This window comes from Anser cygnoides, chromosome 4, assembly GCF_040182565.1.
Source record: "Anser cygnoides isolate HZ-2024a breed goose chromosome 4, Taihu_goose_T2T_genome, whole genome shotgun sequence".
Classification (NCBI taxonomy): domain Eukaryota; kingdom Metazoa; phylum Chordata; class Aves; order Anseriformes; family Anatidae; genus Anser; species Anser cygnoides.
Genome location: NC_089876.1, coordinates 6,885,322 through 6,909,543, shown reverse-complemented (window position 1 = coordinate 6,909,543; position 24,222 = coordinate 6,885,322). Strand labels below are relative to the sequence as shown.

At 34.9% G+C, this 24,222-nt stretch overlaps 1 protein-coding gene across 1 annotated transcript; it reads left to right on the top strand.

Annotated features, from left to right (window-relative positions):
• On the top strand, positions 1 to 23,289 carry RNF212 (ring finger protein 212). The gene is made up of 12 exons (XM_013178133.3): positions 1 to 165; positions 1,709 to 1,770; positions 5,720 to 5,794; positions 9,074 to 9,130; positions 13,687 to 13,745; positions 14,966 to 15,030; positions 15,120 to 15,189; positions 15,989 to 16,034; positions 17,298 to 17,361; positions 19,196 to 19,265; positions 20,046 to 20,242; positions 21,608 to 23,289. Exons 1-12 carry the CDS (start codon positions 54 to 56, stop codon positions 21,643 to 21,645), a joined length of 915 nt encoding a protein of 304 aa, XP_013033587.3. The 5' UTR covers positions 1 to 53; the 3' UTR covers positions 21,646 to 23,289.
• Positions 23,290 to 24,222: the final 933 nt, after the last annotated feature.

Below are 24,222 nucleotides of genomic sequence, written 5' to 3'. Positions count from 1 at the left end.
AGCGTCTGCTTCAACCACCCGCTCCCTGCTGGCCCCTCCTGCCCCTCTGCTGCATGGCTGTCCGAGTCTTTTGCAATGCCTGCTTCTGCGAGCCCCGCAAGGCCACCCCACGGTTCCTCTTCACCAGCTGCGGCCATGTTATCTGTGAGCTCTGCTTCCAGAAAGGTAATGGCTGCCACAGGCTGGGCTCCCTGCTTCAGCTCATCAGGCAGCGCTGGCGTGCCTGGGCCATTAGCACTTCCTACTCACTATGGAAAAAAGAAAGGCCTTTCGTTTTGTTGACCTAATGTTATGGATAAACCTTTTCAATTGTTTTTCTTTAAATAGTAAAAGCAACCTGTGAATGCTTCCGGATGAATCTGGCTGGAGCAGTCGGATTTTGAGAACAAACCTTGGATGCTGAAAACTGGAAGCTTTATTAAAAGCTGAGTCCCAGTGCTTATGATCCATGTCTGCATTGTGAAAAACAAAATAAAAAAGTGAACGAGCAATTTGCAAAACATAAGATTTGTATTTTGAGCACAGATTTTGATATTAGTCTGAAGACATTTTGAATATCAGTATTGCTACCGAAACACTAGAAAAATTCGTTAGGGTTAGAAGGATTGTATGTGATGTTTTGATGCTTTTATGTGTTTTATGCAATTCCTGAGCCATATTCTGGGACTTCTGTGATTTTCTTGCATGAGGATCTGTGGAAAAAACATAGGGGAATATAGCAGTTTCTTGTCAAAAGAAAAAAATAGCAGGCAAGCATTAATGCTTTTCCCTTTGAGATCATGTTAAATGCCCTGCTTTTGGTAACTGCACACTGAAAAAGTGATACATCTATATTTCAGAATTAAAAACAAATCTTTTAACTAAATGTTTTTGCACTTTTGCTGTAGAGGAAAGAGGATCATAAAAAGCCATCTCTAAATACAATTTGCAGACTCCTAGAGCATGAACCACTGTTTTCCTTTTGGTTGTTAATATCCTTTAGCAAAAAAAAATCCCCGAGAAACTATTTTTTCTGTGAACTCAATAATAATGATAATGAAATGTATTTCCTCTTTAAAGATGTTTATGAACATTGATCTTTAGAACCCTTAGAAAGAGAGCATAAAATAAAATTATCAGATTTATTGCAGCCATATGCATTTACAAGAAATAGTTGCTAATATATTTGCAAATAATCAAAGAGATTTAAAAAATGATGAAGTTTTAAAAAGTGAGGTGATTAATTTTTTCACTAGCAAAAATCACAAGGTAAGATTATTAATTCTTTGAAGTTAAAGTTTCACATATTTTATAGAGAGAGCAAGACAGTCCCAACCTAAAAAGTCATATATCTGGTTGGCTCTAACTCATTAGTGCTCTTAAGCATGCATTTAATTAAACCAGGCAAGTAGTCCTATTTAAATCAAAGGAACTAAAAGTCACCTGCATTCAGTGACACTAATGATATTCATTAAATCATTTACATGAATACTTACTTGCAGAATTAAGACCAGATGACATTCACACACATTTTTCCTGTGCAACTGTGCGCTAGTCATCGTAGAATCGAATTCTTTATTCATGTTTATTTGCATTTCTTATATCACCTTCACATTCCTTCAATAAGCTCCAAACAAAGGTTTCAGATTCTAGGCCTCATATTCTATTAAAAATGTATTCAATAGCTATTCTGTTTGATGTACATTTTAACTGTGTCTTTACCTTACAGGCAAAAAAGATGAATGTTTGATCTGCAGAACTCCTTGTCGTACAATATTCCTTTCAAAAGAGGTAAATGAAGCTTTAGTACTATTGTGTTATAGTAATCTGTGGTTTGCTTAACAGCTAAATTATTTGCATTACAAAATACTTCCCATTTGTTTGCCCACTGTGACTTGAATTTACTGATGATAGTTTGGCAGACTTAGATACTTTTCACTATACAGTTTTTAGCTTTACAGGTTTTCAAAGGAAAGCTTGTGTAGACTCTTTATGCCCTCTTAGTCTGTTGTACTGTAAATCGCTCTGACCTTTTCAAGGAATATAAGTGGCTTCCGTGTAACATGAGTGACTACTGTCAAAATGTGGAAAATGTTGTTTGTACATCAGAGAAAGTGGACTGCAATGAATTAACTTATGTAATGGACTGAAGCAAAAATCTGCGTAGGGGCCCATCAATGTTTTCAAGTGTGTTGGTCTTTTTTCTAAATTTTCTCTTTTGCTTGTTTTCCTCATGGCCATGTGATTGAGAGATGATCTGGGGTATTTATAGAAATTCTTGTTATTTACTAGAGAATGAATAGCTTTTAGTTCTTTTTCTTAGGAGATCATTAAAAAGATTTAATTTTCTCATTTCTCCCAGGAACCATCTTCTCCTTATCTGATTTCGTAAATGGGCTTTGAAAACAGTTATATTTTCCTAGACTGACACCTGCCTAAGAGACAAATCTACCTTACAAGGGTAGAAGAGAAGTACTCAGAGCATTCAGTACAGATAAAACATCAGTCATACAAGGCTATAAGGCAATCATGCATATGAACTGGAGGATAATTTGGGACTAACCCTGAACAGGTGACCTTAGAGAAGGGCATGATTCCTCTAGCTGTGTTCAAAACTGAGTTGGTGTACATCTAAATACATATGCTACATTACATGCTGTATATAAAGAAAATTAAAATACTGTTACACTGTATTTCACATCTGTAAACAAAGAACCTTGCAGAACTGAGACGCGGTGAAGAAGGCAATTCTATCTAGAAGTAAAACATTACAGCAAAACAGTAAAATGCTAATGTAATAAAAAGGAACAATGAACATTGCAATCAAATAAAACAAACAAAAAAACCTTCATAGAACCTCTAAAGGAGGCATTTTAATTATCTTTCAGTATCAGCCTACTCCAGTGTAAGTTTCATTATCAATTTCAGTCACAGGGTTGACTGAAACACAATTTAGGTTGTCAGGAGCCTCTGGAGGTCATCTTGTCCAGCCCCTTGCTCAAAACAAAGCTAACTTCTAGGTTAGATCAGTCTTAAATTGCAGCATATCAAGAGAGCTTGATAATTTAGTTCAAAAATACTGAAGGAATTTAAAATCGTAATGGTTGTGATACTAACAAAAAAATTAGATGTTTCATTAGAACCTGCCATTGCTCTGGAGGGCTGGAAGGAAGCAAATTATCATATTCTTTAAAAAAGACATTAATGATGATTACTTAGCCTTGATTAAGAACAGATAAAATGATTGGAATGTTAATTAAAGATGCATAGAAAAAAAGTCATATGGCTCTATAATTCAGGAACCTGAGTGGAAATATACCTGGTAACCTTTATGAGCTTGATGCTGTGGCAGAATTCCCAATGAGTAGGAGGTCCTGCAAATGTGTTACAACTCCTTATTAAATTGTATATTGGGGTAATCAACAACTACACATTAAATATTCTCATCTTTACATTAATGCATACTTGTCACCTTTATATTTTCCTTCCTTGTCTCATGGTCCCCACTTGCTTTTTCCCAGAGGATGGTTCAGTGTTCTGATAAATCAGAATCTCACTGTTCATTATTTCAGAATACCATGTTAACATCTGCTACTCCTCCATGCAAATAAAATCTAAACAGTTTTCTACAATCCTTTATTTTAAAGAGTTTATAAATCAGCAATGAAGCTCATGGGATTTTTATTTCCTTCAGGATCTAATAGGGACTCAAAACCAAGGTCGTTGCTTTGTTAGGACTCTGAATAACTTTCTAGAGCTGCCTCCTGTGAACACATTTTAAAGGCACCAAAATTTTGTCTTGCTCGTATTTTCTTTACTCGTATGCCATAGTTTAGAGTGTGCTATTGGTCTATCTGCTTTTCTCTTTCTCAGCGAGCCAATTCACCCTTTTGGAACCTTTTGAAAGCTTTGGCTAATGTCAACTAAATTCAAAGAGCAGAGAAAGTTTCAAATACAAATAAATTTCTCCTGTGAGTTCTATGAAAATTGGTAGCTGGGCAAAGCAAGGAAAGCAGTGTAGTTCTCATGGTGAGAGAAATGCAAAATCAGCTCATCAGTAAGCAGAAGGGCATTTGGCAGCCACACGTACAGTAACCAACAGAGTGTGCAACACAGAGTAACCAACAGTGTGTGCCATTGCTGCTCAGCTGGATTGCTGTACACGACGTAGAAGTAGATATCAAAATATGAGGAACAAAAGATATAAATCTGCTGCAAATGTGGGTTATTAATTTAGCTCCTCACATAATTATTTTTCATATATGTGAATATTAACTTTCTTTTGCTATCAAAAATATAAAATAAAAGTACACATTAAAAATAGGTTTGGGAAGTGAAGCTGTTACATAGTCATGGTTATTTGACTTTACACTAGTATTATACTACTTCTGGACTAAATAAAAGTATTGTCTCTCTACAGGTTTGTTCATTTCTAAATAGAGCAAAGTCTAATTCTTTTTAATTTCAATGTAATTTTTTTATTTAAGTAATAGAGCTTAACTTTCTAGTTTCTTGGTAGCTTAGAAGAACTGCAGTTTCATTCATAGGTGGTCAGCTTCTTCTTTACTTAAATAATTCACCTTTCTTTTATTTTTCAAAATTTTAAACTTTCTAGGATTCCTTGGAACTTCTAGTATTAGTTTGCATTTTACCTGCAACAGTTTCGGTTCTGTTTTTGTATTGGCTTTTAAAAGGTTGTTCCTTACATGAAGGGCGTCTATTTTCTGGTACAGTCCTGCCTCATGATCTAAGTACGTTGGGATTGTTTTTGCCGTTTTAGATTCCTCATTTTCCTCATTTTGTTACAGTAGAAATCTTGTAAGGTTCTCCCATGAAGAATCTTGAAATGTGATCACTGATTACTATCACTCTGTAATATTTTAACTGAGTACTATAACTAGCATAAGTATGTTGAGGGAGTAATTTGTTTGTATTTTCTTATGACTAAATTAAGTCAGACCTATTCTGGATTAAAGCAACAGTTAACTAACTACATTGCTTTACAGGTTTGAATAGATGTCCAAATGTCACTATCAATTCTAAATTCACTTTGCATTTTGTAGCATTTCTCTCTCAGCACAAATAAAAAATATATCTTTATTACAGTGATAGCTTAGCTACAGAACACTTTCTCTCCATTTTTTTTAAACACAAGTGCATTTTTTTAAAATGCAAGTTGCCATTTGCAAATCCATACCATGTTCTCTGAATAAAGCCTCAATCAGAAAATATCTGATAAATTCAACTATCATTGTAGGGCTTTTTTTCTTATGCTAGGATGGCATTCTTCTGCCTGACAGGCAGGAGAGAGAAAGGGCCATTTCAAAAAAGGCCTTTGAGCCAAAACCAATGATAAGGTGTATCCATGTGGCTAGGGATGGAGAGAGCCAAAAAGCCCAGAAAGGGCCTGCAGGAAACCTGACTGTTGGTCTGAGGGCATTGTCTCCTGCAGGGCAGCACAACATCTTCTTTGAATGTCTTCTGCGAATTGTTACTGTCTTTCTTACAATAAATGTATTTGTGTCTAATATAGTTAAACAAAAGCACAAAGCTTTCCAGATATTTAATACAGGAAATAAAACTGAACTTGTTTTCAGTTTCCATATTATCCTACTCCTGATCTGTCCATTTTTGGTTTATGTACATCATTCAATTTAAGGAACACTTCACAAAATGCTTTGTTTAATATAGCTTGCAAAAAAAAAAGTACTAACCTTGGTATACTTTCTTTTCCTGCTAGACAAATCCTGATATTCAGTCACTGTTCATGGGAATAGATACATTATGCAAGAAATATTCAAAAGAAATAACACAGGTGAATCACTCTTAAAACATTTTTACTATATAAAATAATCAGAAACTTCTACTGATTTTTATGTAAGTGTGTAAAAATGTGTGAATGAATGTTTGAAAATGAATGTATGATTGTTACTGTCTTCACTTCTTTAATTTCACAGTTTCAAAGTTCTTAGGAAGCATAAATTATTCATCATGTTCTCTGCTTATGTTTTCAAACTCTCTCTGAGGACCACTAGTTCTGGTTATTTCAGTGGTGTAGAATCACTTTCAATGCCATGAAATGAAAAATTAGATCTGCCAGAATCTTAAACAGGCCCAGACAATATACAGTAATTATGGCAATAAAAAGTTACACAGTGAAAACCTGAGCTAGCTAAAGCCCTAAGATGAATGCTCCCTCCTTTTTTTTTTCCTTCTTTTCTTCTTTAAAAAAAAAAGAAAAAAAGGAAATAGTGAGAGAGTAAACAAAGATTCCTGATCTCAAAAGCTAGGTTTTACTAAAAATAATAACAATATAATTCCTAAAATGTGAAAACAAACCCTGATCTGCCTTCTTAGACGGATACAATAAAAGATTTCAAGGTAAATTTTTTCCCTGCCTTCATTAAACTCTGGACAGGTTCCTTTCTTTCACTCTTAGTTTCCAGTCCATGAACTTTAGTAATTCTCTGGGTTAAACAAATACATACAAACTCCCACTGTCTTCTCATTTTCTCTATCTCTTCAGCTTGTCTTTGCAACTGGTTCTCATCCTTGTCCCTCTTATTGAACATTTCAGTGGCAGCCTCAACCGCTCTAGGCTGGACTGTAAGTAGTACATCCTTCCTCAACTGAGCTGCAGCCTCCATTTGTTTTCACCTCCTTTGTGCTGGTACTTGTTTGGTCTTGCGGTGAGCTTGCTGATCCAGTAGAAAATTAACAAAGTAAAGATCACCTCTTCCCTTCATCTTAGGAATCTCCTCATTGACCATGGTGATTGTAGGGTTCATATTTGCTCTATTCTGACTTCGCCAAAGTTGAGCATGGTCCCTTTCCTCAACAATCATCTTCTGAAGATCCACAGCTGACACAAAGGTAAATGAGATGCCTTCCTGTGTCCTTTCAGACACACACTTTTTAGCAACATTTACAAAGATGAGCAGTTATTATGTAAACTGAACAAATTCAGACAGCTATCTCGCCAATCACACCTGAATATAAACTTCTGTAATGTGCCAAAGAAAGGAAAAGTAGGACATGATACCAAAAGTCTAAGGTGGGTTTTCTGTAGCTTGAGTTAACCCTTAGGAAACAGGGAAATGTAAAATCTGGAAAGCATTAAGAAATGGCCAGAACTTCCACCAGCATCAAAAGACTTTAAGAAAAACCTTGTTCTATGTTAGGACAAAGGTTTATCCAACATAATATTTTTGTCACAGCAGCCGGTGCTTAGGATAGCATATGAGAGCAAGACTGCTGTGCAGTGATAAGTCTTCAGAACAGGATCCTACTGTTTAACTGTTTGTTGCGAAGGGATTTCTCAAGGTGGCATGATGCCATTGCATTCAAAAGCTTTTGGTGGATATTTTTCCCCATGTGACTGTCAAGTTGTTTTCTGAATATTTAGCATTTATCAGCTAATATGGAAAGGAGGTTCACAGGTTACACACTTTGTGATGATCATTTCATTTTTTCAGGTTTTAGCTTGCTACTTGTTAGTTTTGTTTGATTTCTTGCATCCCATGCAAGAAGAAAAAGCAACTGTTCCTATGTACTCTATCTGTGCTGTTCATTAGTTTTAGACTGCTAACACATCCCTTCTTCAGCTGTCTCTTTTTCAGACACGAAGACTCATAATCCACGCAGTCATTCTTTGTACTGATGCTATTAAATACCTCTGATTAATCTGAACTGTTTCCAGATGTGCTATATCTTTTCTGAGACGTTAAGAAGACTCAGAATACAGTGTCATAGTGCATGCTTACAGTGAAATAATGATGTTGCCTATACTATTCCTTTTTTAACCACTCCTAAGATCTGGTTTCCTTTTTTGACAGATACTGAGCACTGAACTGACATTTTCAGAGATCGCTCTTTTATATACCCAAGAACCCATTTCTAGGTGGTGGGAGCCAGCTCACAGCCCATTACTTTATGAATAAATGTAGATATTTTTGTTCTGCTCTGTATATCACTTCACACTATCTAGACTGAACTGCAGTTACTCAGCCATTCAGTCTCATAAAATTGCTCTGAATTTCTTTACTGCATGAACTTAATTTCATTAACATGATTAATGTAGTATCATCAGCAAACTTTGCTATTATAATATTAATAATAGCTTTGCTAGTCACCTTCTTCTGGAGGTCATGTATAAACATGCTGAACAGCACAGGACCCAGTCTGGGTATTTGTGGAAATTCTCTGAAGATCTCCTTCAGCTGTGTTAAACCAGTGTTTTACTTGCCAGGACAGCATGTTGGGAATTCTTATCGTTCCTTTTTGGCTGTTTCTTCTACCAGTTCTTCTGAAGACGCTTCTGATCTTTTGATGAGCATCGAATGGAAATCTCCCAGACTCTTCTACAGTCAACCAGAAGTAACCATTTCAGTTAGCAATTCCACTGTGGGTTTATCTTCTCTGAGTATTTCTTTTTGGTTGCCTTTGGACCTACACATTTTCTGGCATTTTTCTTGCTCCTAAGAGGTCAGAAGAAAGATTTATTAGTAGGTTTCTGCCTATTGTAATTTGTTCATCAAACTCTTGTCTTGCTTACCTTTTTTCTTTTTACTTTTAACCTGTAATAGTTTATGATCCTCATTTGGACACAACAAGAAGTGCTTACACACCACTGGACAGTGTATCTAACAATTAGTTTTTTAATTAACAAGATATTTTACAAGGCAAGTTATAATTGCCAGTAAGATGCATTAATTTTTATGTTGCCATTAATTTTGTGTATTTGGTTAACATGAGTGACTAAGAAACATTTCAGGTAAACTGCCTTTCCAATTTCTTTACCTTATTATTGAACAGTGTTAAAATACAAATTCAGTGAAATAAATCTACCACTAGGTCATACTAAATTAATTAATATTTATAAGACTTTCCGTGTCAGTGATAACTTGGACTTTGAATGCTTTTTTGGAAGAGGATTTAAAGAGTTATATAAAGGAAATGTTAAATACTTATTGAAATATAGAAAAATGTGTGCTGTGAAGTAGTTCTTCTTCACTACTTTTTTTTTTGCTGAAGTTACATGAATGTAATTAGACAAAGCTTGATATAACCGTATAACTAAACATTTTACTTTTAGATTTCAGAATTTCAGGAAAAAAATCGTGAACATTTATTAGCATACCACAGAAAAAAGGTAAAACTAATTGTGATTTTTATTTTTTTTGTTGGCTATGTTTGCCTTATTACTTTGGTTAAGTTTTAGAAAATACATTCACCTTTTATTGGAATACTTAGAATTATCAGGCTTGTCACCTTTCTGTCATTATAAATATCAGTTTTTAATTGTTTAAAATATGTGAGGACTTTATTAATTATAGTTTGATAAGATGGCTGCTAGTTGTGGGGTGACTGAGATTAAATGAGGAGTCAAAAAATTGGGAGGGAAGAAACTAACTCACTGTATGGAGGTGAAAGTGAAAGAGGCAGAGAGAGATTGCTACAAAGATGATAAGCCTAAAGAAAAAGAAGTCTAGAGCTGACAAACTAAATGAAAAGCTTGAACAGTATGAAAGAAGATTAAAGGCTAGTACCCTGAATCAGGGATAGTTTGATGGGGAGAGAAATAGAATATATCAGCCTCAGGAACAGGTACTGAATTCATGTCTATGTCTCTTGCTTTGCAGGTTGGAAAGAAATCCAACATTTCTTTTTGATTTCTGAGCTAATTCCAAATATTTGCAAAAATAGGTGGCTGTTTCATTTATTTCTAAGGGCATGGCCAACTATCTTACTAAGAGCTACTTGAAAGTACTGGTGGATCAGCACTTCAGTAGGGGCCCTAAGTATGAAATGATAGAGGCAAACTCATATGGCTGTGCAACTGACCGTTTCTTGTGTGAGAAGAGCATATGATATGGTCCCCAGGACAGAAGAGCTTGTAAACTTAAGTGCTTTCAGGTCCATTCTCCCCTTGTTTCATGATGTTTTTTTGAGATCAGTCCTGGTGTACTGTGGAGTGGGTGTTTCTTTCAAGATCCAGTCCTGCTTTCAAGGGCAGGCCATGGAGGAATCCTGACTTTGTGGTCCCTTATAACCTATTATAGTGACTCCAGATGGTAAAGCTCAGACCTATAAACAAAATAAAATAAAGCTCTTACTAGATTTCTACATAAATTAAAATGATATCTCCAAGGAATCTTTGAAGATTTTTTAATGCTTTTTTATGATTACTTTCTCAGTTAATTGCTGTTAAGATACTCATTCACCAATGGTTGTAAAGCACCAAAGAAGATTGCTTGACCTAAAGAAGATGTTCAGGTGCCAGGGTAGAGACAGCTGAAAGTTTGGCTGGTTGCTATTTCAATGGCACACTGTTTAGGGTGCTTTTGTTGCTGTTTTGTCCATTTCATTTAATTATTTTAAAACTACTTTCATTGTTTCTGGGTGAGAAGAGGCTGATTGTCTTAAACATCCTATCTGAAGCAATGGCTAGCATTGGTGAAGCTGTTTTGGTGGCGAAATGGTTTGACAGTGAGGGTGAGGTGAGCAAGGATTAGAAGAATTTCCCTTTGTGATCATACAACCATCCCCTTTCTACGAATTTCAGTTAGCAATGCTCCCTCTTTCAAGGCTACTGATGGGGAGTCTGAAGTGGCTAGGGAAGGGTAGATCACAGCTGGCAGAGGCACTTGGGATGGCAGAGTGGGAATAGACGCTCACACTCAGGTTTATAATCTCCATTGAGGCTTCCTGACACTGGCTTTGAGATGAGGTGAGTGGGGAAAAAATGGAGCAAGAATGATTTACAGCATTAACAGTTTGGTAAATGGCAATGACTCCTGGGAAACTAAAGAAGCACGTCTCCCCTTTGACACAAGTGATTCTTCCTGCCACCCTCCTCTCCATGGGCCTTGGCCTCTGGGAAAGGCAGAGTACTGCATAAGGGAATTCACAAAAGGGGGTTCTCATGCTTGCCTATTTTGTTTGTGGTCCCTTTCCTTATTTCTAGTCTGTCATCCTTTCCACAGTCAGCCAACAGGTCTGATGACCTTGATAAAAGCTTTGTTGCTGTTCCTGTGAGTTTCAGAGATACTGGGGTGCAGATGATGGCATGTGGTGTGGATACTTGATGTCCGTATTCCTGACAAGTCTAGTCCCCGTGTTCTGCAAGAACTGAGAAATACTAAAAAGCACATAGCTGTTCACTTTCTTTAAGACATTTTATTATTAAAAAGATGCAGTCCTAGAGACTGGTATGGGAAAGTACATTCTTTCTGACATCTGTACTGGTCACTCTCTTAATCAAACCTAACTTTCATTAGAAAAAAAGAACGAATATATATATATGTAAACCAAACAGATCCTACATGTGTTAGATTTTTATCTTTGATCTGTTGTGCAGTTTCACACCTGCAAAAGCACATAATATCTCCCACAAACAGTGTGATCTTATAAAGGAGGAAATGTTTTAAAAGAATTAAAAAAATATATTGTTAAGGCATGAAAATTTAACAAGAAAATGTATAACTTGTCTTCAAATCAAAATATAATAGTGTGAAGTAGCAGAGATCCGAAGTCACACAGGAAATTGAGGATAAAATGCAAATGCAGTATGGAGGCTATTGAATAAATTTTTACATCCTACATAAAAATTATGTATGATCATGTAATGCATAACTGTAAAAAATACACATACTAAGGAGTTAGCCTAATATTCTTTGGACTCTTTAATTTTGCAAGCTGGTAACCTTCTTTAATTTTTTTTTGGTTGTGTCTATAAAATAATAGGAAATACTCTTCACATAATGTTAGTACAAATAGATACTGCTAAGAACTGAATACATTTTGAATCTGTAATGGGAAATATGGGCATACAGTATTTGGTGTTTTGGAAATATTGTTATTAGTATCTTTTCCAGGTTATTACATACTAAATGAACTAAAACTTTTGTGTCTTCAATGATTTTATGATTGTATGATTCTAGGTTGGAAAAGACCTTCAAGATCTCCAAGTCTAACCATCATCCTGACCTACCAAGTCCCAGCACCAAACCATGACCCTCAGTGCCATGTCCACACACCTCCTAAATACCTCCAGGGATGGGAACTCCACCACTTCCCTGGGCAGCCCATCCCAATGCTTCCTTCTTTGTGAAGAAATTCTTCCTAATGTCCAGTCTTAACCTTGCCTGGTGCAACTTGAGGCCATTTCCTCATGTCCTATCACTTGTTACCTGAGGAAGGAGACTGACACTGTCCTCACTGCAGCCTCCGTTCAGGTAGCTGTAGAGAGCAATGAGGTTTTACCTCAGCTTCCTCTTCTCCATATTGAACAACCCCAGTTCCCTCAGTCACTCCTCCTAGATCTTATTTTCTAGTCCCTTCACCAGCTTTGTTGCTCGCTGTTGTTCTCTTTACTGTATTCCAGCAACTCAGTATCCTTCTTGTAGCGAGGGGCCCAAAAGTGAATACAATATTCAAGGTGCTTTTTCACCAAAGGGACAAACACTTTCCTAGTCCTACTAGCCATGCTATTTCTGATGCAAGCCAGGATGCTCTTGACCTTGATGACCACCTGGACACAGTGATGGACATGCTGTTGAGCAGCACCCCCAGGTCTTTTACTGATGGGCAGCTTTCCAGCCATTCTTCCCCAAGCCTATACCACTGCAGAGGGTTGTTATGACCCAAGTGCCAACCCATCATTTAGCCTTGTTGAATATCATGTGTTTGGACTCAGCCCATCGAACTAACTTACCCAGATCCCTCTACACAGCTTTTCTATCCTCAGGCAGATCAACACTCCTGCCTAACTTGGTACCATGTGCACACTTGGAGGTTGCACTCAATTCACTCATCCAGATCATTGATAAAAGTATTAAAACTGACCCCAAGAATGAGCCCTGGGGGATGCCACTGGTGACCGGTCACCAACTGAGTTGAGCTCCATTCACCATGACTCTTTGGCCCAGCCATCCAGTCAGTTCTTCACCCAGTCAACTGTACACCTGTTCAAGCTCTGAGCAGCCAGATTCTCGAGGAGAATACAGTAGGAGACAGTGTCAAATGCTTTACTAAAATGGAGGTAAACAATATCTGCAGCCTTTACCTCCTCTACTAAGCAGGTCATCTTGTCATAGAAGAAGATCAGGTTACTCAGCCATGACCTGCCTTTCATAAACACGTGCTGGCTGCTTCTGATCACTTGTATGTGCGTTATGATGGCACACAAGATGATCTGCTCCATCACCTGCTGTGGGACTGAGGTCAGACTGACAGGCCTGTAACTCTCTGGATCCTCCTTCCTGCCCCTCTTGTAGATTGGAGTCACGTTTGTCAACCTACAGTCAACTGGGACCTCCCTGCTTAGCCAAGACTGCTAGTAAATTATTGAAAGTGGCTTAGTGAGCGTAGCGTATCAGATATGGAAGAGAGAAAGAAAAATAGAAGTAAACTATTTTAAGCACTTTTCTTGGTATTCGTTTATGAAGTATTACACTTTTTAAGAAAAGATAATCAAACTAAGTCTGTAGCTGCTAAAAAGAAGCTTATCTTTTTCAGACTGGCTGGGTAATGCATCCATATAACAGCTACAATCTTACCTCATTGTACCTAGTAAGTCTGGAATAACAATTATACCTAGGATTAAAAGCAATAAGACACAACCTTTCAACACTTTAGAATGCTAGTTTTATGAAAACGAAGTTGTATATCATACAAAGAGAGCTTGTTTAAATCTTTATGTCACAGAGAATAAAGCTGGAAGAATCTCTCAGGAAAGCAACACAACAAATGCATCAGATACAATGGTAAGAGGTTTAATGCAGTGAAAGTAAATGACAAATATTCTTTGTAATCAGACTACAGTAGATTTCACTGTTAAACAATAAAAAACTGCTTTGTTTGCCTTTCTCTTATATATCATGTTGTATAAATAGAAGAATAATATTTTTGCAGAGGTGAATGAGCAATGATTTCTGTCATCAGGTTCATTTTCTTCACGTTAATCAAGCCTGTCAGGAAGGAATCCTTTCAAATCAGTAGCTACTCTAAAAAACTTCAAAAAATATTGGAAAATTACTTGACAGGCTTCGTTTGCTTTAGAGTTCTTGGTGTTTAGTTACAATGTTGTACTCCCTGTAGATCCATCTTCTTCAGAGGAGCCCCTCTCCATAATGTCACTTTTATGAATACCAGTGAATAAGGATCCTGAAATCTCCTTGACAAGACAGTTCATGAAACCAGCAATTTAATTGCAAAATGTTTTTTTTTTTTTTTAGGCTTTCTTTTGACTATGACATGCAAATAGTACTGCATTATGCTCTCTTATGGTGCTCTGCTGTAATGTAACTGAGAGAAACACAGTTTAAAGTAACTAGGTATATGGTAGATTATCATAGTCTATATGTTTTTATCCACTGTCTCATTTTCCTTGTCTGCATCTCAAATTAACAGCACCTTGGTTATACCAACTACAGAATTCTTACTGGATTTCAGACTTTCACAGAATTCTACCAAAACAGTGTGACCTAGGGGTTCTTCTTGCATGACCAGTAGACGTGTTCTTCCAATTTATGGTTATTGGGAAAATCTCCATTTTACATAGCTGTTGGTGAATAGCATAAGTGTGCCAACATTCCCTTTGAAAACTCGATTTTTTAAAGTTGGGGAAATATATACATCACGGTGAAGATTTTTGTCACAACTGTAGTAAATATCTGTTGTAAAAATCTGTTTCACTATCTGTTGTTCCATAAAATTGCCATGTTGTTCCATACAGTCTTGTTCCATGAAAAGCCACGTTATCTTAAATTGATATTGTTAGGCATGCAGTGACTTGATACAGACTAATAGAGAAGATGAATTTAATAGCTTCTCAAATGTATTGCTTATTTTGCTTCACGGCAAAGAGTGTTATGTTACTATGTAACTATTAATGGATACAGTACTTTGATATTGACCAGTTAGAAAAATGAATTAACCAAACATCTTTCAATTTACATCCTTTTTTTTTTTTTTCCACTTTTAGTATGAAACCTCCTCAACAAACTACTCCACTGCCATTTGCCAGTACAAGTAGAAACCCACTTTCCAGTAAGAAGTGCTGTTTTAAGATATTAACTATGGAATACGTATCACTGGATATAGCAATGTTCTAATATTAAATTTATTAATAACTTTAGTTCCTTCAAGAAGACCGAATGGCTACTCTTTATGTTCTCTTCAACCTAGTCATCCTTCCACTTCTGAAACGTAGGTGGAAATCAATTGATTTTCAATGAAAATCTTAACAATGACAACATACTAACACCTTATACACAAAGCCATTTCTTTTACAGTGAGTTTAAAATGATTTTTGCTTTTTTGTTTCTGTAAACTCTGTCAGCATAAAAGAAGTGGGGATATCTACTCTAGTGTACATAACAGCTAGTTGTCTAGGTTGCCTTTGTGCTCACTAGAAAAAAAAATCTGAGACATGATGCACCTTATTCGAAAGATTTTCTGGATAGATAGATTGATTAATTGGTGAGTAACTCTTCCCTTTAACTGTAGTGGAAATCTAAATGACTTGTACAGACAGCTATGTTTACATTGTAGTTGTCTAAAGTTAGATGGGATGAGCTCCTTTAAGGCATTCAGTGCTCATAAAACGTTAAATAAATTAAACATGCAGCTTCCTGAAGCTAAGAGACTTCTTTTCCTGTGACTAATTCATTAAAAAAAAAAAAAATCAGAATGCCCTTATTGTGTAGACAAGTGATAAATGTGTATATATTTATATGTAGATTTAAATATAAGAATAATGTTAATCATAAAAAAAAAAACTTTTCTGTAAATGTCTAAATCAAAGCTCAGAATCAATTAATGTATTTTTCTTACCTCTAGAGGGTTTTGGAACACGTTCTATATACTTATATGTGTTATGTGTTAGACATTATGTTTTTGTATTATTAGTCAAATATAACAAAAGAACATAACACAATGTTAGTCATTATAAAGAATTTGTTATTTTTAATTACAATGTCATACTTATTTTGACCTTTATTGTAAGAATGGAGTCAATGGAGATTGATCCTTTACCTTCGCCAATGAGGAAGGTAAGGTTTCTTTTGTATATATCTATGTATTAAATATGTACTCACATGCTTTTGGATTCTCCAGTCCTTTTAATACTGTAGAAAAAGACCACCACTTCCCCCCTACCTCCAATTCAAACCAATTCTTATGTAAATGCTAATTTCAACTATGGCTGATGTTTAGAAGTCAGATAATCCCCAGAATGGAACAAAATGGAAAGAAAAACTCAACACCATTTTCTAAAATTCTATTCTCTACATGCCATATCACAGAATCACAGAATAGTTAAGGTTGTAAAGGACCTCTAGAGGTCATCTTGTCCAACCCCCATGTTCAAGCAGGGCCACCTAGACCCAGCTGTCCAGGACTATGTCCAGACAGCTTATACAGAGTTTTAACCTTCTGTTGGTAAATTAAATGACAAATTCTTGAAATCTCACAATGTTTTCATTAAAAAAGTGTTCTAACTGTTTTCAAGAGAAATGTTACTAATAGATGAACTTGGTCTAGTGGAATGTGTCTCTGCCTATGGCAGGGGGGTTGGAATTTGATGGTCTTTAAGGTCCCTTCCAACCCAAATAATTCTATGATTCTATGAAACGAATTTGGGATTAAATTTAATTTTTAATATGTTAAAGACTGGAAATGTTTGTAAGACCAGACCTCGTGCAGATGGCTCCAGTGCAAATCTAAGCTAGCATCCCAGGATTTGCTTTATAACCTATGGATAAGTTATATCAATTATACCTATGAATATAGGTATAACCTGTGGATTATTATGAGTTATTTATCTCATTTTAAAGTATATTCATTCCTCTTCCTTGACTATAAAGAGCATTTAAGGGGATCAGACTAGATGTAGATGCTTTCATTTGAGATATCTGAAATTAAAGAGGTAAATCACTTGGCACCCTTGGCACTCTGATTTTCCAAGCATTCCTTAAATTCCATTTATGATGGGTAAAAGCGTTTTTAAAGCACATACTATGATAGTCATTTTGTTTCACCTTTCATAAACATTTTGTTTGCTGCTTGACCAGGTGATCATGCTGCAGGCTTTGTACCTGGGCATTACAAGTGTATTACTATCTTAATTACTAATAATTTATTACAGTAACTTAATTCTAAGGTTTTATTTCCTGGCATTTTAGTTCCATGAACAAACCTGGTTGTAGAGAGTGGCAGAAATCTTCAGGTTTCTAGTCCTGAAAACTGTAAAACTGTTGCTTAAAATACCTTAATAATTAATGTACACTATAATTAATACTATACTATTCATTTAGCCTGAGACAGGGATGGTTCCAATAAGATTATCGTTAATAACTCCACCTCAGGATGGACGTATGGGTACGTAAGACTAAAGTTTGTAACTGGAAAAAAAAATGTATTTCTTTAAGAGGGTTAAAAAATTTAAATCCATACATTAGCAATTTACTGAGCAAACTTGAATTGTGTTGAGTTGTAAGGAATTTACCATATAGACATCAGTCCAGCAGATGGGAAGTAGTTAAAAATGAAGAATGAAATAAGTCTTCCCTGTACTTACCTACCCAGTTCTGTGAATAATTTCTTGTAACCAAAGTGATATTTGCTGAGCAACCGTAGTCAACATTTGCAAAGAAAATACTGTATTGTTGTGTATGGTTGAAGAGAACATAGGTACTTGCAATATGTGTTGGCCCTCCGCTAGCCTTCATGATTATACTGGTTTATAGCTACCAGAGGTTAACATTGTCCACAAAATCATGTTAAAAATCACTTGAGGAAAAGAGAGGAAACTAAATTTTCTAGGAAACTAGAAAAATATCTTGTAACAGAAATAAGGCAATTAATTTTAATTACATTAGAATTTCTTCAGGTGAGGTGATTTTTTTTTTAGGCACGATATCACTCTATTAGGGTAGAAGACATTTTATCTGCCTGTACTGCCTTTCGTTCCTTGGCTGTTGCAGAGCTTGGGTAACTCTTTGGCAGCCTTTGTGTAAATAAGACATGAATGGCAGCCTATTGAAATACTGCAATTTCTTTGGGCATTGTTTATTTTTGAGGAGTTTCCCTGAATTTCCAGTGCTTTGCAGGTCTATCATTTATGTGTCCCTACTATTCTCAGTTTTACATTCAGCATGCTTCTGTAGTAGTCTATTCTCAGGCACTCTTACAGCTGGCTCCTGTAGTTAAGAGCCACATACGGAACTTCTAGCACTCATATTTTTTCATGGTGTAAAAGGCCTGAAACAAGGATAAATGCAATTGAAATGCAGTTGTAATATAATTACAATGAAGGACTAAAAATTAATTTTTCTATATTGCATTTCATTTATATGTTCAGATCCTTCCTAAATGCATGTTTGCCTATTAAATTACTAATTTATTAATTAAAAAGATATCCAGAGTCTACATAATTTTTGCGTGTGTGTCTAAATATAAATAGATATTTAATTAGATAGTAAAATTATAAGACAGTTATGTGCTCAGCGCATTTCAGAATCAACCCGGAAAGTTTTGCAGTGGATAAACTTCATGAATCAAAGCATACTTGCAAAAGTAAGGGCGAGTAGAAACAATGATGCAATGGTAAACTAAGGAAGGTTTCTTTATAGGAGATCAATGGGGCAAAAAGCAATAGCTGAAGAAGTGGAATACTTCCGAACTATTGTATTAATCTAATCAGTGAGAGAATGTGAAAGAAACCAAAATATCTGTATTAAACTTGGAAAAGATTTGAAGGAATGGTGCAATATGATGTCTTTGTGATAGCTAAGTTCTATGTAGAGATTAATCTATTGCGACTAAAGACAATTTTTCACCTTTACCATCACTGGAGTGCTGTTGAGTAGTTCTGATAGTTTTCACTTCTGCTGGAGCTTCTTCCAGCAAGCGGTACTGGAAGACAACGCATGCTTCAGTAATGCCTTGTTTGTGCTAAATCCCCTCCAAAACTGAATTATTTTTAGGGCTATTTTTATCATTTCTGAAGTGACATGTTGACTTCATTTAGTCAACAATTCCTTATCTTTCATTTTCTATTGTATTTTTGCACCATTTTTCATTCTTAAGTAAACCGATCACGAATTTGTGCCAGATAATGCTATTAAGGTATTAATCCTTGTTACCGAAGTGATCTCTAAAATAAAGAAGGTAATTAATTTTGGTCCTGTTTTCAAAAATGTAATTCTGACAGGTAGTGTATCGTACAGAAGTTCTCAGTCAGCTGGAATAACATCAAGTCAAAATAAAGCAGGATCTACAAGGTAATTAAAAACCTTTTAAAGATGTTACAGTCTCTCATGAGATACTGAATTGGACTCTTGCCTGGCCTTTATGAATCTGCACATTTAAAGGCTACATTCTATATCTGAAGAAATGTTACTGTGTAAGTTAGCTGTCACCTATATGAATTTGTTTATTGTTGGAAGGTTATATTTTGAAATTACTTTCTTAAAAATGTGCAGAGGTAATCTGAGTTTTTGTAACTGTGGACATATGCAGTCATGATACTTCTATACAAAGGGAGGTAATTTTATACTAAGGAAGTGGAACAGCCTCTCTGTAACTCTTCTGAAAGTCAAAAATGACAACATGGTATCTACACAACAGCTGTTCTCTGAATAACTTGAACATCCTTATGCTGTGTGTCACATTTTTTCAGGTTTTCCATCTAAATAATGAAAATGTCTCAATCTGTGAGAACTGTTACCATCAAAAAAAGCTTAAAATGGTTTTCAGTAAAAAGTACTCTTGTAGTCGATAGTTATTAATCCCAGTGTACTTCTCTAGCATAAATTTAATATTTATGTAACATAATATTCCTTATATAACTATATAACTTATAATTATAACTTAGTATATAACTTATAACTTATATAACTATATTTCTTATATAACTAAAAATCAGATAAGGAATCTATAGAACACAAGAAAGTATAGTATTTTTAATTAAAATGTGAAAAATATGAAATTAAAGGGTTTTGAAATCTCTTGTTCTGAGAAAGGAGCATCAAATCTTATCCATGAATTAATTTCATTAATAGATCCACGCCTATAAGCCTACCACATAATGGATATTCACTTATATCACCATCTGGATCACAATGCAGTAGAAGGGGATCGTGGACTGCTTCTGATTTCAGAACCCCTCCATTGTATCCACTTACATCACCTTCCCCACAATCATCTATAACAAGACATCCTATCACCATCTCTGGAATTCTACAAAGACAACACTTAGGCAAGTATATATTATCAAAAGCAAGTATATTTTATCAAATATCAACATTTATCATTTTTTCCTGAAAAATATCAGCATAACATATGTTTATTACTAATTTCCTGGAGAACAGTAAATAAGTATTTTAGTATGGTATAATTTATTTCTTATTTACTGTTCTCCAGTAAATAATATAGTAGGATAACAGTAAATAAGAAATAAATTACGCAAGACTAAAATTATATTTGAAAATTGGAAGTAGACTATTAGCAAAATATGAAAAAAATTATATTTATGATCAGTGTTTAGCCTTAGCCGTTTGTTAAAATAGAGTATCTGCTGTGAAAATATGTTGTTGCTTCACCCCTCAATACTATTTTCAGAGGTTTAAATTTGATTATTTCCTTAATTGTTTTCTAGAAAAATAGCATTTCTAAATAATTTGGCAAATCTAATCTTGCAGCAAGTCTCAAGTAAAGAGCAGAGAAAAGAAAAGCATTAGTGGTAGAAGTACAGTGACTCGGTAGTCACAGCAAAACAGATCATCAATGGGAATCAATATCTGAAAGTTACAGTAAAAAAAGGAATTACTCTAGGGTAATTGTTGCAGCACAAAGCTAGCAAAAGTAGTTACATAGAGACCAGCCTAAGAGGCGTGTAGGTAGGAGATTAATTTGGGCAGATTAATTATTTGTATTGCAAAGTTTACATCACAAGTGATAACTTATTTACATTAATTCTTCTGTAAAGAATTTTTTAGTCTTAATTTGTAAATGTAACCTTTCTATTCTAGGAATAACACATGCCAAGCAATTTTGAGCTCATAGATAAGCTGTTCTCTAGATATAAAGAAAAATCATGAAACCAAAATAAAGATGTTTCAAGAAATTCACTCATATTCAAATTATGAATGCCCATAGACAGTGAAAGTTTACCTCGTAATTGTTTTGAATCTGGAATTGCTGCATCTGAAATGAGCCCGATAGGTTCTGTAAATAATGGAGTATAAATCTACATTAATAAAACAAGCAGCTATATGGAACTTCAGTATTGCTTTTCTTTGAGCTGTATGTTTACCAGCTAATTGTGGTTCAGATGCAGAACAATAATATTTACTTTGGACATTCGCTTGTGTAGCTGAAGTTGAAATATGGCATATTCTCCTACAAAAAGAGAAATCTGGTTATATTAGTTACATAAAAAGGAGCATATTTAGATTCATAAAAAAACTGTATAAAAGTTCTCATGAAAATGTACGTTTTGTATTTTTAAATTTTGCTATTTTTTACTTTCCCTTTTCCTTGACTAAGTTCCCAAAATAATTTACATGAATAAAGTTTTCCTTTAGACTTATTAAAAATATTTATATTTGTATTTTTATTATAGGATCAGCTAATTTTGGAGGACATACATCAGAAAGATAAGCAAACATCTGTGATTTGTTTTGTTCGATAAGCATCTGGAAAAACTGTATGGATATCAAAGTATTTGTAATTTCTATAAAATATCAAACTGGCATAAAAGAGCTAACTATCCAGTATGAATAATGTATTTAAAACATTGCTGGTCTTGCTGATTACCATCTACAGTAACATTAAGCAAGAGTACAAAAAGCTCTGGCTTTTTTTAGAAATTTTTGTTTAAAATATATTGTAAAAATAAACAGCCTTTATTAACTGTGTTAAGACAATTGTTTGCTTTTATATTTAATGAACACGTCTTTCTGTGAATGCAGTGAACTGCAGCAGAACTCTGTTTTTAAGTAGTTGTACCTGTATATATGAGCCCCACTCCTGAAAAAAAAATAAATTTAATTTATGGACATTTGATTCCAGAAATCTAAATTTGGGTTCTTATTAGACAGATCACCTTTTGTTTGCACTGTTGAAAAGGGTATGGCTTGAGGGATATTACCTTCTAGCAGGCTCTGCCAAGCTCAAAGCAGCATGCCACACTCTGAGCAGCTTACCATTTGACTTAGGTAATATCTTCCCAAAATGCGATGAAATGGGGGAACTGGTATGAACGTGCCAGTGACTGCCTTTACTCACATACAAGAATAGCAACTTGGTGTTCCGAACTGAGGGTGCCAGAATGCCACCTTTTTCTTTTGAGAATAACTCTTCCATTGAAATTCCCATCATTACTGTGTATATCTGGCAAAATTTTGGTATGAATGACTAAACAAATATGCACCTTTGTTTTGTTTTGGCCCTAACTTTACCTGGTCTGTTTTAAAAATAGTTAAACTACAAGCTGTTTTTTGAGATCAAGTCCACTAAGTAAATGATACATCTTCTTTTGGGTTAAAATGTTTTGCTTGACCTAAAATAAAAGCTAAAACAGGAAGTGGTATATAAAAGTGGTTTTTAGTTTGTTTTGCTGAAGCAGAATGCTAATTCACCCAGAAAACAGAAGTGTGAATGATTGCTCTTCCTGTTTCTGAATTTGATTTAATCATTCTGATGTTTCCACTGCAAAGTCACTACATTGGGTTTAAGTATGCCACTCAAAAGAGAGTAAAACAGATGGAGAAATACCAGGCTTGTGAACATGCATGGACCACGGATTTCAATAGCCAATTTTAAGCTTCATATTTCCCTTATTTCACTGGAAAGCTGTTAAATAAGTAATTGCTTTTACTTTTTTACCATGGGACAGTTTGTGTGTTTTCTCCTCCCCAGTGTTATTATACTTCAATTTGTAGATGGGATTTCAAAATAAATTACTTTTCAAGTAATATTCTGTTTGAAAATTTTAGTTTTACTATACCAGAGACACATACAAGTAAAGGAGTAAGGCATAACTTTTTCAAATTCCTACTCTCCTCTAGTTCAAAATGAGCTAGAATAGCTTGAAAAAATGAGGCTAGTAAAATACAATTGCCAGCTTCCATTATAATTGTGCCCCAATGGTTTTCTATTTGGTTGGATCACAGGAAGGTACTATTTCAAATTTCTGTTTTATCACACTGCAGAGTCATCAGCCAAGATTGCAAAGTCAGATTATAGCTTTCATAGCTTTTATGGTTGCTGAAAATTGCATGCTACAATCAGTTGAAATATCTGGGTTTTATTTTATTTTATTTTATTTTTGTTGTTGTTTTGTTTTGCTTTGTTTTGTTTTCCTGTAATTTGTACGGTTGTAAAGGAAGACAGAATTTGAAGTTGATAAAGTTACAAAGTTGTCTTTATAAATGAGACTTGGCTGAAGAGTCACTGGAAAGAATCATATAGGAAAGAGTCATATATGCTTTCAGAGACACTAGTTTGACAAAATTAACAATAATAAAAAAGGCATGCTGTCATTCAAACATGAATAAGTACACCCACAGAGCAGAATGATTTCTATATTGCTGCTAACCAGAAGGATTAGCACACAATTCAGTAATGATCTTAATGATTCTTGTAGTCTTCACCACTTTTCTGTGGTAAAAGCTTTGTTTACGTAGAGCACGTTTTGTGTCTGTTGGTTGAGAAGAGGACTTGGAACATCTCATCAAAGATATATAAAAATAGGTATTTATATAAATGTTCTTCTGCTTCGTACTACTTCCTAGTATCTGATAATATCTTCTACTTAAAAGGCACTACCTAATCTATTTGAAGCCACAGTTCAATCCTGAAGGAAAAACAAACAAACAAACAAACAAAAACACACACAAAAAAATACCACTCATCTTTGGAGATTTTGCAGTTTTGAAATGTATTTTGATGAGAAAATGGATTGTCATTTCAGTCAAAAATAAATTACATAAAATCTGCACATATTGAACAGAAATGCCTCTGAGTGACACTCTCTTGCATCTCAGTTCAGGTAAAATGAAAGTTCAAAACCACAAATTAATGAAGTTATAGTGTGAAAATTATGAAACTTATATCTAAGTGATTTTCATATCATACAAAATAATTTCTAGAAAAAAAAAATAAGAATAAAGCCATGTCGGTAATCACTTTGCCAAGTTCAATGCCTTTACCATTTGCATACACACAAAAAAATAG

Excerpts from the sequence above, each read along its gene's own strand:
- RNF212 (XM_013178133.3), top strand. The coding sequence starts at position 54 with ATGGCTGTCCGAGTCTTTTGCAATGCCTGCTTCTGCGAGCCCCGCAAG. Across the intron at positions 15,031-15,119 it reads AAGTAGAAACCCACTTTCCA|TTCCTTCAAGAAGACCGAAT; the intron begins GTAAGAAGTGCT and ends TAATAACTTTAG. Across the intron at positions 19,266-20,045 it reads AATAAAGCAGGATCTACAAG|ATCCACGCCTATAAGCCTAC; the intron begins GTAATTAAAAAC and ends TTTCATTAATAG.